Source organism: Papaver somniferum, chromosome 1, assembly GCF_003573695.1.
Source record: "Papaver somniferum cultivar HN1 chromosome 1, ASM357369v1, whole genome shotgun sequence".
Lineage (NCBI taxonomy): Eukaryota > Viridiplantae > Streptophyta > Magnoliopsida > Ranunculales > Papaveraceae > Papaver > Papaver somniferum.
Genome location: NC_039358.1, coordinates 166493835 through 166506187, shown reverse-complemented (window position 1 = coordinate 166506187; position 12353 = coordinate 166493835). Strand labels below are relative to the sequence as shown.

Sequence of the window (12353 nt, the reverse complement as noted above, 5' to 3'; positions counted from 1 at the left end):
ATCAATATCTATCTCTTACATATCAATATGTAGTGGTATCTACCATTACATATTGATATGTAACAGTACATTCTTGTATACCACTATATATCTGTTACATATCAATATCTATCTGTTACTTATCAATATGTAATGGTATCTACCATTACATATTGATATGTAACAGTATATTCTTGTAGTGGAACATATTTATATGTAACAGTACATTCTTGTGGTGGTAGACATAGAAAAAACTCAAGCTAAGTAGGTTTTTGTTGACAGTTTCAATTAATTTTTGCAGGTTGATCAACTTGAAGTTAGGCAGGAAGCAGAAAAGGAGTTGCTTACAACTATGCTAGAAACGAAGGCTTCAGTTGTAGTTAATTCGCAGAAATTTGCAGAGTATAACGCCGGATTGGCGGCGGAAGAGTTTCATTTGATGGATGTACCTTTGTTTACTATGATGTCGATTTTGGAACACATTGAAAAGCTGTCTATGCCAGATTTTATAGAAATGGCAAACTCTGGCATTGGTGTTTATGTCGAAGAGTTTGCATACCTCCTTCCAGATAACAACGATGGTATTTTTGGTATTAACTTACGAGAACAATTTGATAATCTGTTTGGAAGAGATTTGCGGCCTTTACAAATTCCACGAGAAACAACTGAGCAACAAGAACCCATTAAACCGAAATATGCAGGTGAAGTTACAGGTAAGCAACAAGAATACATACCTATAACCAGTTCAAAAAGTCATTTGGAGGTTGCATCACAAGATCCTTTGGATGTTTCATCACAAGATGTTCTGGATGTCCCCTCGCAAGATGTTTTGGAGGTTCCATCACAGGTGAATGATATGTACTAAAAATCTCATTTTGTGTAGTTAATATTACACTACAAATCACTGCATACTGATATGTATATCAGTATGGTAGCACTAGAAATCACTATACCATACAATCATATACCACTACATGCTTTCAAAAATGATTAGGTGATGTAACTATGTTTTATGCAATATAGATATTTACATATTTTTTTATGTTGATTAAAAATGCAGGAACAGTTTAGCCCAAGCCAGAAACAAAAAATGATAAAAGTGAACAAAAAGCGCGCTTCAAAGCCCGAAAAGCAGCAGGTAACAACACCCACCAGACCTGTTACTCGTTCCCATCCTGCAAAGAAGGTAGATGATATTTATGACAGTGGAAGTAAGTTCTCACCATCATATAAAGGACCGAAAGCTGGAGCAGCAGAAGCAATACTGCTAAACAAAAAGAGAAAGCTTAAATTGCGCAAGTATTTCCGGAAACTGACTAAATCACCATTCTATAATGACATGAACTATGAACAAAAGAGTACTCTTTCCACATACATCAATAATGAAAAAAATCTTAGGTGAGTTCTCAATTGACACTTTTATATTGATATGTACTATTAGTTTGTATATGTACTTTTGATATACATACATATTTGTATAAAAAATACTGAGAAAGACATATCAGTATGTACTGTTACACGAAGAATACTAACCTTTACGTCGTTTATTTTCTAGCTCAATTGCTTGGAGAGTGGGAGAAGGTGGTCTTTGTGTAAGTGGAACTACAGTTGATGACTTGGTGCAGAACGATTTATTAGAACAAGATCTTCTCAACTACGCACAATACAAGCTTAACACCAAATTTCAGAATGAGCATCCGATGCACGAAGTATACAGGAAATACTTTCCTGTCTTGCATATGGATCCGTCCGTTTGGGTAAGTTGTTATCTTACACTGCATATTTACTACAACACATATTCAAAAATTAAAAAAGTATGTAAAGGTAGGTACACTACATATCGATATTGCATAAAACAAAATTAGATATAAACTATTTCAAGTACATCCATGTTTTCAGTACAATGTCGAGTTCCCGGATAACCTCAAAGGAGCAGCACATGATTCTGTTTGCAAACCAATATTGGCGATGGATGAAAGTATCAAGAAGATTCTTGTACCAATGTTCCACCACAATCTTCATTGGACGCTACTTGAGTATGACTGCGAAAAAATGGTGTTCAACAACTACAATTCTTCTAAGGCTGAATGGGGAGGTATTTGTTATCCACACGCCTGCAAAATGGCAGATTACATGTACGTACTTATTAACGTGTACTTGCTGGAGAAGAACAAAGTAACAATGAAGAATGTAATAGTGAATGAATGTGAAGCACCTCAACAAGGGGGGTCGCCAGACTGTCTACTGTTTGTGATGCATTTTATGAAGATGAAGTCAAAAAGCAAATATGTGGGAGTGCCTTTGGGAGATGATGAAGAAGTGCAAGCGAAGATTCGTAACAAAAGGGTCCTGTTAGCATGCAAATTGCTAAAAGCATCTCCACCAGAAATCAGTTGGCAGATGACACAAAAATAGTCTTACTTGCTAAAAGTAATCTGACAGTACATATCACTATTTATCTATTTTCTTTTCTTTTTATTCTTGGTTACATTTCATTTCATGAGTTCAAGAATGTTCAAAAACATATAGCTTTTCCAAACATGTTTTTTTTGGATATATCTAATATGTAGTGATTTTTAATTTGAATTTGGGTATAACTTTAATGTAGTGATATTTCAATTGTGTTACTTAAACATGATTTTGTGTTGTTGATACGAGGGGGCGCTGCCCCCTCGACCCCCGTGAAGATGGTGAATCAGCTGGAAAACCACAAAAAATTTAAAACTAATCACAATTTCTAAATGGTGAATCAGCGTGAACATATCATAATTAAACTAACCACTACATATCAGTAAGTACTGATTGTTTTCTTTAATATGTACTAACCTGATTGAAACCACAAAAGTTTTTGTGGAATTGTAATTATGATATGCTCTAAATAATCTTAGTGGAAGATGGCTAAACCACAAACCGGTACATATTTGATTGTTTTCTTGTTACAAACATCTAGTATGGTTACACTACAACCACTACATATCAGTATGTAGTGGAAGATACTAACACTACAATACTGACATGTAATTTCAGTATGTAAATACTTCACTACTGGTGATAGATACTGACATTTTGATAGACTTAACAACATATTTCATTATTCGAAAATATCAAAATAACTACAATAACTACATTTTGATAGACTTATAATGTTTCAAAAACCAAAAGATGTTCTAAGAAATAACAAAAACAGTATTTTCAGTACACTTGTAATGTATGTACTGTAAATGAAATACTTATTAACCAAATTCTGTTGGTACTGACAAAATCAAAAAGAAAAACGGTAGAATAGAACAAGGGCTAGAGGAAATAATTGTGGAAAAGGAATTTGGAAATATCATCGATATAACATTTTGCTGCACGTTCAAGCCTGTGATAAAAGAAAAAGAGAAATCAGAACACTACTTGCTTAAAGTACATTGTATTGTATCATACTTACTTAATTAAGATATTAATATGTATCTGACTGAAATACATACCTGACACAAAATCATTCTTCAGAAAGTTCATAATGTCGGATAAGATTGAATGTTGCCTTGTTGTGATGAGTCTTCAAATTACAGTTTGAACACTTGACATATTTTTTACTAGTCTCATATGCAGACTTAATACGTTTCCCCTTTTTCCTGCCTGGTGGAGCCCTAATTACTTCTGCTGGGAGAACGGTATCGTCTACGTGATACTCATCGGGCCTGTGAGAAAAAAACAGTATCATATAAATGGAATGAACCACAACTACATATGAATATGTACACGGTATATTGTTCCTGAAAAAACAAATATCAAAAAATGTAGTGGTATCTACTATTACATATCAGTATGTAACATCCATATGTAAGTAGGTTTATGTTGACAGTTTCAATTGCTATTACATGTGTAAGTGGTATCTACCATTACATATTGCTATACAAAATATGAAAATGTACTGATTAAAGACACATACCTGTCGTGGTTAGGAACGGGTCTAATAGCTATTGAATATAGCTTACGAAAAGTGGTAACTTTGAAATAATCTTCAACGTAATCAAGAATCCTTCCTCCAGATCTAGTAATAGCTGCAGTAGCATGCGAGCATGGAAAACCATAAACGCGCCATCGTTGGCAAGTACAAGTTTTTCTCTCTAGATCTACCATATGAGATCTGCACAGTACATATTCATATGTTATTTTTCAGTACACTAATATACACAGTACATATTAATATGTTCTCACAGAAACATGGTACTTAAAAAAAGAAAAAAGAGAAAGTAAAGAACATTCAGATGATAGAGATTAGGGGTAAACGCTAACCTTGGAGAATGCACTTCATAACGATTAGCATCTGACTGGCTAACTTTCCAGGGACGGCCAATTTGGATGTGTAGTTCAAGCAAGGCTTGATACGTAGGGGTTAGCAGTTCTGGGTCCATCAATAGACTCTCTTCACGACGTTCTGACATCATTTCCATCATACGTAGCCTACACGACAAGGGAATAGCAAGTCTATTATACTAAAAATATACGTAGATTAACATAACATATATGTTAATACTGATACAAAAAGAAAACTAATATAAGCTTGTATTGTGACTAAGGAAACTGATACAAACCTGATCGAGTCAACGAACGCACATGCATGTAATTTCTTCTCTTTGTTAATCCAGCTATTGAACGATTCAGCAACGCTAGATGAAGTGTAACCATAACTACAGCCCTTGAAGAAAGCACTGGACCACTTTTATTTTGGAATGTTGCGGCAGTAGTCAGCAACCCAAGGCCTTCCCAAATTAACCATTTCTTGAAGACCTTCCTCGTATGTTGCAGGAGAAAGAGCATATGTCTCCTTTCGGAAAGCATCAGTCACTTCCTTATACTTTTCGTAAGACTTTGCGATAGGTAAGTTTTTGTCCAAATGGAAGTAACAATATCTTTGATGAGAATCAGGGAACTCTTTGGGAATATATTTAACCAACCCTTCACCTCGGTCAGTCATAAAAGTGATTGGGCGATCATCATTCAAAGCCTTCTTCAGTTTCTTGAAAAACCATTCCCAGCTGATATTGTCTTCACCAGGTACTAAAGCAAACGCAAGCGGATAAAACCCTGCAAAAAGGAATTACTAGTTATGTTAAGCAACTAATATTGACACTACATATTGACATGCAGTATGGTTTACCTCTTTGTTGATATGTGAAAACCTGACACTACATAATGACATGTTAAGCAACTGATTGACACTACATTTTGACATGCAGTATGGTTTATCTCATACTCAGTAAGGTCAATATGTAGTATGTAGTATGGTCAATACTCATTGTCAGATAGTGAAGTAAGGTCAATATGAGTGATCTAACTACCAGACACTACATATCAAAAAAAAAAGAACCAGTTACCTTGATTGCCATTAAGACATGTTGCTGCCATGAGACCTCCTTTAAAAGTTCCAGTGAGAAATGTACAGTCACAGAAAATCATGGGACGACATAGTTTATATCCCTATATACAAGCTCCAAAGCAAACAAAAAGTCTGTTGAATCTTTTTGTTGCATCATTGAAATCGAAATCAATAAGTGACCCAGGGTTTGTTTCCCTAACAGCATTCACCCACCAAGCAAGATCAGTGTACGACTTCACATCATTACCAAAAATATGTTTATGCGACAACTCAATTGCATGATATGCATGGTGATACTGGATTTCGATTCTACCACCAACTTTAAGATAATCTATGATCTCTGCTGGTGTTATGCGAGGGTTGTGCCTGACCATCTCATGAATTAGACTGTTCATGAGTTTTTTCGTAACTCTTGGATTCTTCAACATATAACCACCGCCACAGGTGTGCCTCCCCACATATTCCTTTATCTTATAAACATCAATAGAACTATCAATGGCAGTTGCGTGAAGCTTCCATGAACAACCTTTCACACTACATACGGCGGTGAATCTCTCAAGGTCATTCTTCTTCTTAATTACCTCATATCCAGTTCTCATGCAGTATTTTTGGCATGCTATACGTACGACATCAACACCACCATAGAATAATTGATCTGTATCATCAAAAATCTTATCCCAACCATCTGGAAAAAACACTCTTGGGGCTTCTTTACCTTCTTTCAAATAACTATTCTTTGCACTGACAACTAAGTCTGCATTACTGTCAACTTCCATACGCCTAGATGCGCCATTTGAAATTACACCCACGTGCAAATCAAAGAAAGCTGATTGCTTTGAAGAATGTAATGCAGAGATGCCCTGGAGTGTTACATCGACAAGAATAGGAACTATCGCTTGATTCTGGAAATAGTTAACCAGAATAGTCGATGCAGTCAACCAGCTCTACATATTACAGATGCAAAATTTCAAATCCTCTAAAGTTGAAAACGATGTAACCTCATATGCAAAATGATATTGCTTATGGTATACATGAGAATAGATGGAGAAGTCTGGTTTGGGAGCAACGTCAGACATGTTAACCCTGTAAAAAATGACATGTACTGAGATGAAACAAAAAGAGTCTTTGTATTGACATGTTATATGCAGTGCGTATTGACATGTACTGACTCATATTGATATGTATTGGCATCTACTGCAGGATGAAAAGAGAGCATGTTATATGCATTACGTATTGACATGTACTGACTCATATTGATATGTACTGGCATCTACTGTAGGATGAAAAAGAGCATGCTATATGCAGTACGTATTGACATGTACTGACTCATATTGATATGTATTGGCATCTACTGCAGGATGAAGGCATCTACTGTAGGATGAAAAAGAGCATGATATATGCAGTACGTATTGACATGTACTGACTCATATTGATATGTATTGGCATCTACTGTAGGATGAAAAGAGAGCATGCTATATGCAGTACATATTGGCATGTACTAACTCATATTCATATGTATTGGCATCTACTGCAGAATGAAAAGAGAGCATGCTATATGCAGTACGTATTGGTAATACATACTACACGATCTGTCTAATGAAACTAAACTGAACAACAACAGAAAAACGTAGAAAATACAAAAATCAGATTACAAAAAACAGAATAGAAATCATAAAAAGAAATCATACCTTGTTCGAATCTGAGATAAACCTAATTCGAAGCTCAAATACCTAATTGAAACACACAAAAATCACGAAAATTACTTAAAAAACGAACGGAAATTACTTAGAAACTGAATTGACATTGTAAATTATCATAAAACAGAAATCATAAAAAGAAATCATAAAAAGATAACAATGTACATCATATACAATTATCCTGATAGAAATCGGATCAGAATAAACCTAATTATTCATCAAGATTTCTAGAACAGCAACAGAAGAGACGGCTGAAAGGATAAATACCTTGGTTCGAAGCTCAGATGACCTAATTCGAAACTCAGAAGAACCTAATTCGAAGCTCAGATGAAGATGATTGAAAAACAGTACCAGAAATTGATTCTATCCAAAATGCAGAGTGAGAGAAACCGATCTGAGAAGAAAAAAAGAGGAAAGAAACTGACTTGGTTTTATGTTCGTCACTTTGAGTTGCAGAAGGGTATTTTCGGAATATTTGAAAGCTGATCTTGTGTCAACCGCACGTGGATAGACTAGGGGATAAAGTTTCTGGTTTTTGGACCAACGGATAAATCAATTCTGCGAGTGGACTAGCCAGTAACCGATTCCCTCATTTCTGAACTAGCTTCCTAGGTACTGGAATCAGCATACCCGTTAACAGTCCGCCAGGTTTTAAGACATTTATATTTTTGCTCCTTAGGAGAGAAAAGTTGTCTTCAAGTTACAGTAGGGCCTTAAGCACCACCAATACTTACAGGAATTTCAAAGCTTGACATTCTATTAGTTCACCTAAAGAGCACTGGAAGGCACAGTCGGCAAGGCTAGAAGTCTACAACTAGTATCTTCGTAACCTTTTGGGGTTGCTATTCCAAGTTAAATAGGGAAGGACGATATCTTGATGGTCCGTAGATATCATCGAACCAACCTCAAAACATTGGCACAACTCGGACCTAATCACACCACATTACATAAGCTATCAAGAAACATCAGAAAAGTTGAGTTATTGTCAGAGGAAACCAACCGATCTGAGCCAAAAATGAGTTATTATCAGATAAAATTAACCGATCTGAGCTTCTGACTCCCTTTAACTGATGATAACTTGCAGAGGGAACATCCATCCGCTACTCAAGTCTAACCACAACTCTAAAGGGTACTTTAGGTAACTGTGTTACCTGCTAAAAGTCTCCACCGCAAAACATGTTAAAATTAAAACTACATCAAAACGATAGCTAAATTGCCATCTCTCTTGTTTCAGAGTCAAAAAAACACAAATAGCCTGTCATCAAACCACACTCATGGATTCAAAATATCTGCGCAGGAAAAAAAGAAGTGTGCGAGAAAAACATAACAGAGAATTAAACTACATTCTGCAATACTAACGAGCAGATTCAGAACCCCAGTTTTCTTAATAGTTGTTCTGCCATTTGAATTAACCTGAAAAACAAAAGAAAATCCAACAGATCAGAAATTATATTTCTAAGAAATGGATAGAAACAATACAAAAACTCACATGGTCAAAAATTCCAAGCTAAACAATATCCAAACCTACTTCTAATCAAAGTTGATATGCTAAATTTCGAATCTTAGAGACACTCGAATCAACTAAACCCTGCTGCAGAGCACCCAAATACAATCAACAAATGATTTCAAAGACCTACATGGCTATAAAAGAACCAAGTTCAAGGCTGACCAGAAAAATCAGCTTTCTAACCATCATGCATATGGCCATATAACCATGAAGCTGCCTATGTACTGTTCTGCAGCCTAGGTTATTTTCAATGCTTAATGACATCACCATCCAGTAGGTTTACAAATTTAGTGAAGGCAGAATCTAATAATCAAGTGAGCAGATCATCGAAGCAATTAAAGAAAATTAGTAAAACAAAATAAAAATGTTTGAACACCATCCGTTATCTTATTTCCAAGGAAATTGCCACAGAGAATTCTGCAGGTGTGAACAATTGCAGCATGATTTATGTTTTACGCATCCAACCACGTAATGAATGATACCCACAAACATGCTTCAACAACGAAGATATAATAATATACAAAATATTGGTTACCGACTGCAAGTAAAGCATAAGATAAATTGAAGGACCAAAAAGATATGAGTAGAGGTAAAGTCTACCAGAAGGAGCTCGTTCATAGGCAAAATTTATGTGAGCAAGATGATCATATCACAGTGCTTTTAAACCACCAAAATGATATAAAGAATAATTGTACCATTTATGCTGAAATGAATGTCATCTACAGTTGCAGGAATTCAACACAAATACATGCAAGCATACAAAGGAATCTGTTAAATAAACGGTGTTGGTGATAAGTGTTCAAGTAGCTAGTTTCATAAAATGCCATGTAATAGCGCAATGATGTAAGCATCATCACTGTCTCGTATCCTAGAACAGTGATCAGTAAGACGCAAGTGTTGAAGACACCCGACTTTGTTGTGTCAGAAATATCTAAACACATCCAAATGTCTAGATGAGGTTAAGGTTCAAACATCAACCGCAGTAGCAACAATCATCCCAAGCCCTGCACTATCCTCCAAAAGCAAAACATGGATTCTACTAAGATTTCTGACCATAGCAAACTAACACAGAATAAATAATTGGCTTTTTGCAGGACAAAGGTCTTTTTACTGCGCAACTAAGAATCCATGCAATTGTAAGCAAGGGTAAAAGGCAAAACAGTTGGATCGCTATTTATTTATATCCTCAGGATAGGCCCACACCATCAGATATTATCTGACTAATACTCTGCCACGCTATCAGTCACAAATTTGTAACACATTGACATAGTAATTCATATTATGATATTTCACTACATGCGGATACAAGCAAGACAAATGCAAAAATAAAATATTAAAGTTCTTTCTTAATTGGAGGGTACAGTATTGGTTGTTTGAGCACCTTATTTCATGATATTCTCAGTTTTACCTAAATTCACTAACCAAGCACAGAAACCATAGTGTAACCATCAAAACAGAAAACAGCAGTAAGGAAACAACAGAATATCTGATCATGACTAAATGAGACATCAATTATAAGAAAATTGCAGGAGACACAAACTCTTACACTTCAAAGCACAGCTTCCACGACTGTATCTTCCACATCATTTGCAGCAGCTAGTGCCTCAGCATTAGCCTCTTCCTCTGTAGGAGGTTGTACTTGTTCGTCTTCAGGCAATGGCTCCTCCACATAATCATTCTCAAATGCATCAGCTGGAACCTCATAAATCCTTACCTGCGGCTTTGACGGATCCTTAACAAGAACATATTTCCCCTCTTTCAATTTCATGCACAAATCAACAATTGACTTGACAATTCCCCACATATTATTTGTGTTCAGGTTGATTTGTGTAGCAAATTCCTTAGGCTTATATCCAACCACGGATAAAATAGTATGATTGAAATGATCCCTCGGGTGAACTCTAGAAACATACCCTAATTTCATCATATCAGCACTTGCCAGTAGTGCTTGAGCAGTCCACTTAGCCAATTTGTTAGCATTATTCTTAAGTTCAGTAGCCAAAACTGCTCCTCTCTGAGTTTCCAACTTCTTCCTCCAGTCAATACCTGAATATTTTGGATCAAACTCATTAAGAGCATTCAAGGTCAAAAAGGATTGTTGTCCTTTAGTTTCCGATGCACTCTGAACTTCACATCTAGCCACAAGAAACATTTCATCATCAAGCTTCCACCTTCTATAACGGTAAGCTACGGATGCAACTTCTTCACCTTCGCTAGCAAATGGATTTGGCTCCTCAAATCCAACCTTATTACCATTCCTAACCAAAACCTGCTGGGAGAAGTTCTGATTAATGTAAGCAGCTTCGACACTCAATGAATAAGCAGAATTAATATCCTCTTTAGCTTCAGGCAATGGTTCTTGAGAAGTCTCGTTAACCGATAGCAAATCAAGTTGAGATCCATCTCTCTTATCAAAAAACAACTTGTTTCCAACACGTTGAACCACAATATCCCAAGAGTAAACAGATCTTGGTGCACACATCAAAGTAGACAAAATTGAATCAGTAGCAAATACAGTAGCTTTATCTTCATTAGCAAGTCGACGGATAACAGGATCATCAGTAGTAGTAACTTTAAAGAAATTCCTATTCTTAAATCTTTCCAAACGTTTTTCATTCTTAGGATTAACCCTATCATAAGTACGGTCATATGTTTCTAAAGCACCACAAACAAGTAAATCTTCAGGATCTTGTACAGAAAATGATAATTTAGAGAAAGTCGAAAACGGGATTTGATCTAACATAATCCATTCAGGTTGAATATCAACCGATGATTTAAAAACAGCAGCTTCACGACGAGGATTATTATTACCAGATCGATTAAGATTGTAAAGACGATCACGTCTAGCTCTCTCTTTCTCTTGTTCACGTTTCTTAGCCTCAACTTCTTCATCACGACGCTGAGGAAGTTGACGTTGTTGTTGAAATCTCCACTTTGGACCAAACTTGGGTCTTGGTGGTGGTTTTCCATCAACTAAGTGGAACGTATTATCATCATCAACAGGTATAGAATCATCGAGATTGAAATCGAAAACAGAATCATGACCACTGTTTCTAGGGTTACGGTTTTGGTTGTTGTAGTTTCTAGTCCAATCTGCAATTCGACCTAGTTTTTCAGAACGATTGAAAGGAGCAAAAGGAACGTTTGATGGATGATTGGGGAGAAGCTGTGATGGTGTTTCTGGTGGTCCCCAACCGTCGGAGTTGAATGGAACTGCGCCTACTTCGAACTCTGTCATCTTTTTTGATGCCGAAGTTCAGCAATGGAAGATGGAGAGCAGGATACTGATAGAGAAGGTTTTTAGGGTTTTGGAAGTGGGAGGAAGAAATGAAGGGAACAAATGAGGTTAGGGATTTCATGTATTTCCTAGGTTAACCCTAGAGATAAGGATTTTCATGGGCCTGAATGAGTGTAGATTTTATTCAGAATTATTGTTAAATTGGGCCACACTGTGAACAGTGTGCAAGAGCAAGACTAAGAACGATTTTTTGGGACCATGGTTTTTTTTTTTTGGGACCATGGTTCTATTTTTAGTAAGACATTTAGAAGTAAATCTAGATCACCCCTTATCTAGATATTTATATTAATACCTAAACTACCCTCCTGATTAATTTTGGGCAACGATTAGTGAAATCATTAGTGAAATGATTAAGCTAAAGAAGTAGAATTATTGATAGAGTAAAGTTAGAGAAGATGAAGATGAAAAACATGGAAAATAATTTTTTTTCCCAATTCACTAAGCTTGAGTATTCAAGTGATGATAGCTCATCTGATTCTTCATCTCCGTCCTCTCCTAGAGTAT

General features: G+C 36.0%; 1 protein-coding gene and 1 long non-coding RNA gene across 2 annotated transcripts; both read right to left on the bottom strand.

The window, feature by feature from the left end:
• Nucleotides 1–6404: 6404 nt before the first annotated feature.
• Nucleotides 6405–7407, bottom strand: LOC113333868. The gene is made up of 3 exons (XR_003352402.1): nt 7312–7407; nt 7036–7077; nt 6405–6430 (listed from the first exon to the last, which is right to left on the bottom strand). It is a non-coding gene; the product is annotated as an uncharacterized LOC113333868 (long non-coding RNA).
• Nucleotides 7408–8221: 814 nt separating this feature from the next.
• On the bottom strand, nt 8222–11915 carry LOC113307001 (eukaryotic translation initiation factor 3 subunit D-like). Its single transcript, XM_026555936.1, has 2 exons — nt 10098–11915; nt 8222–8457 (listed from the first exon to the last, which is right to left on the bottom strand). Exon 1 carries the CDS (start codon nt 11787–11789, stop codon nt 10101–10103), a length of 1689 nt encoding a protein of 562 aa, XP_026411721.1. The 5' UTR covers nt 11790–11915; the 3' UTR covers nt 8222–8457; nt 10098–10100.
• Nucleotides 11916–12353: the final 438 nt, after the last annotated feature.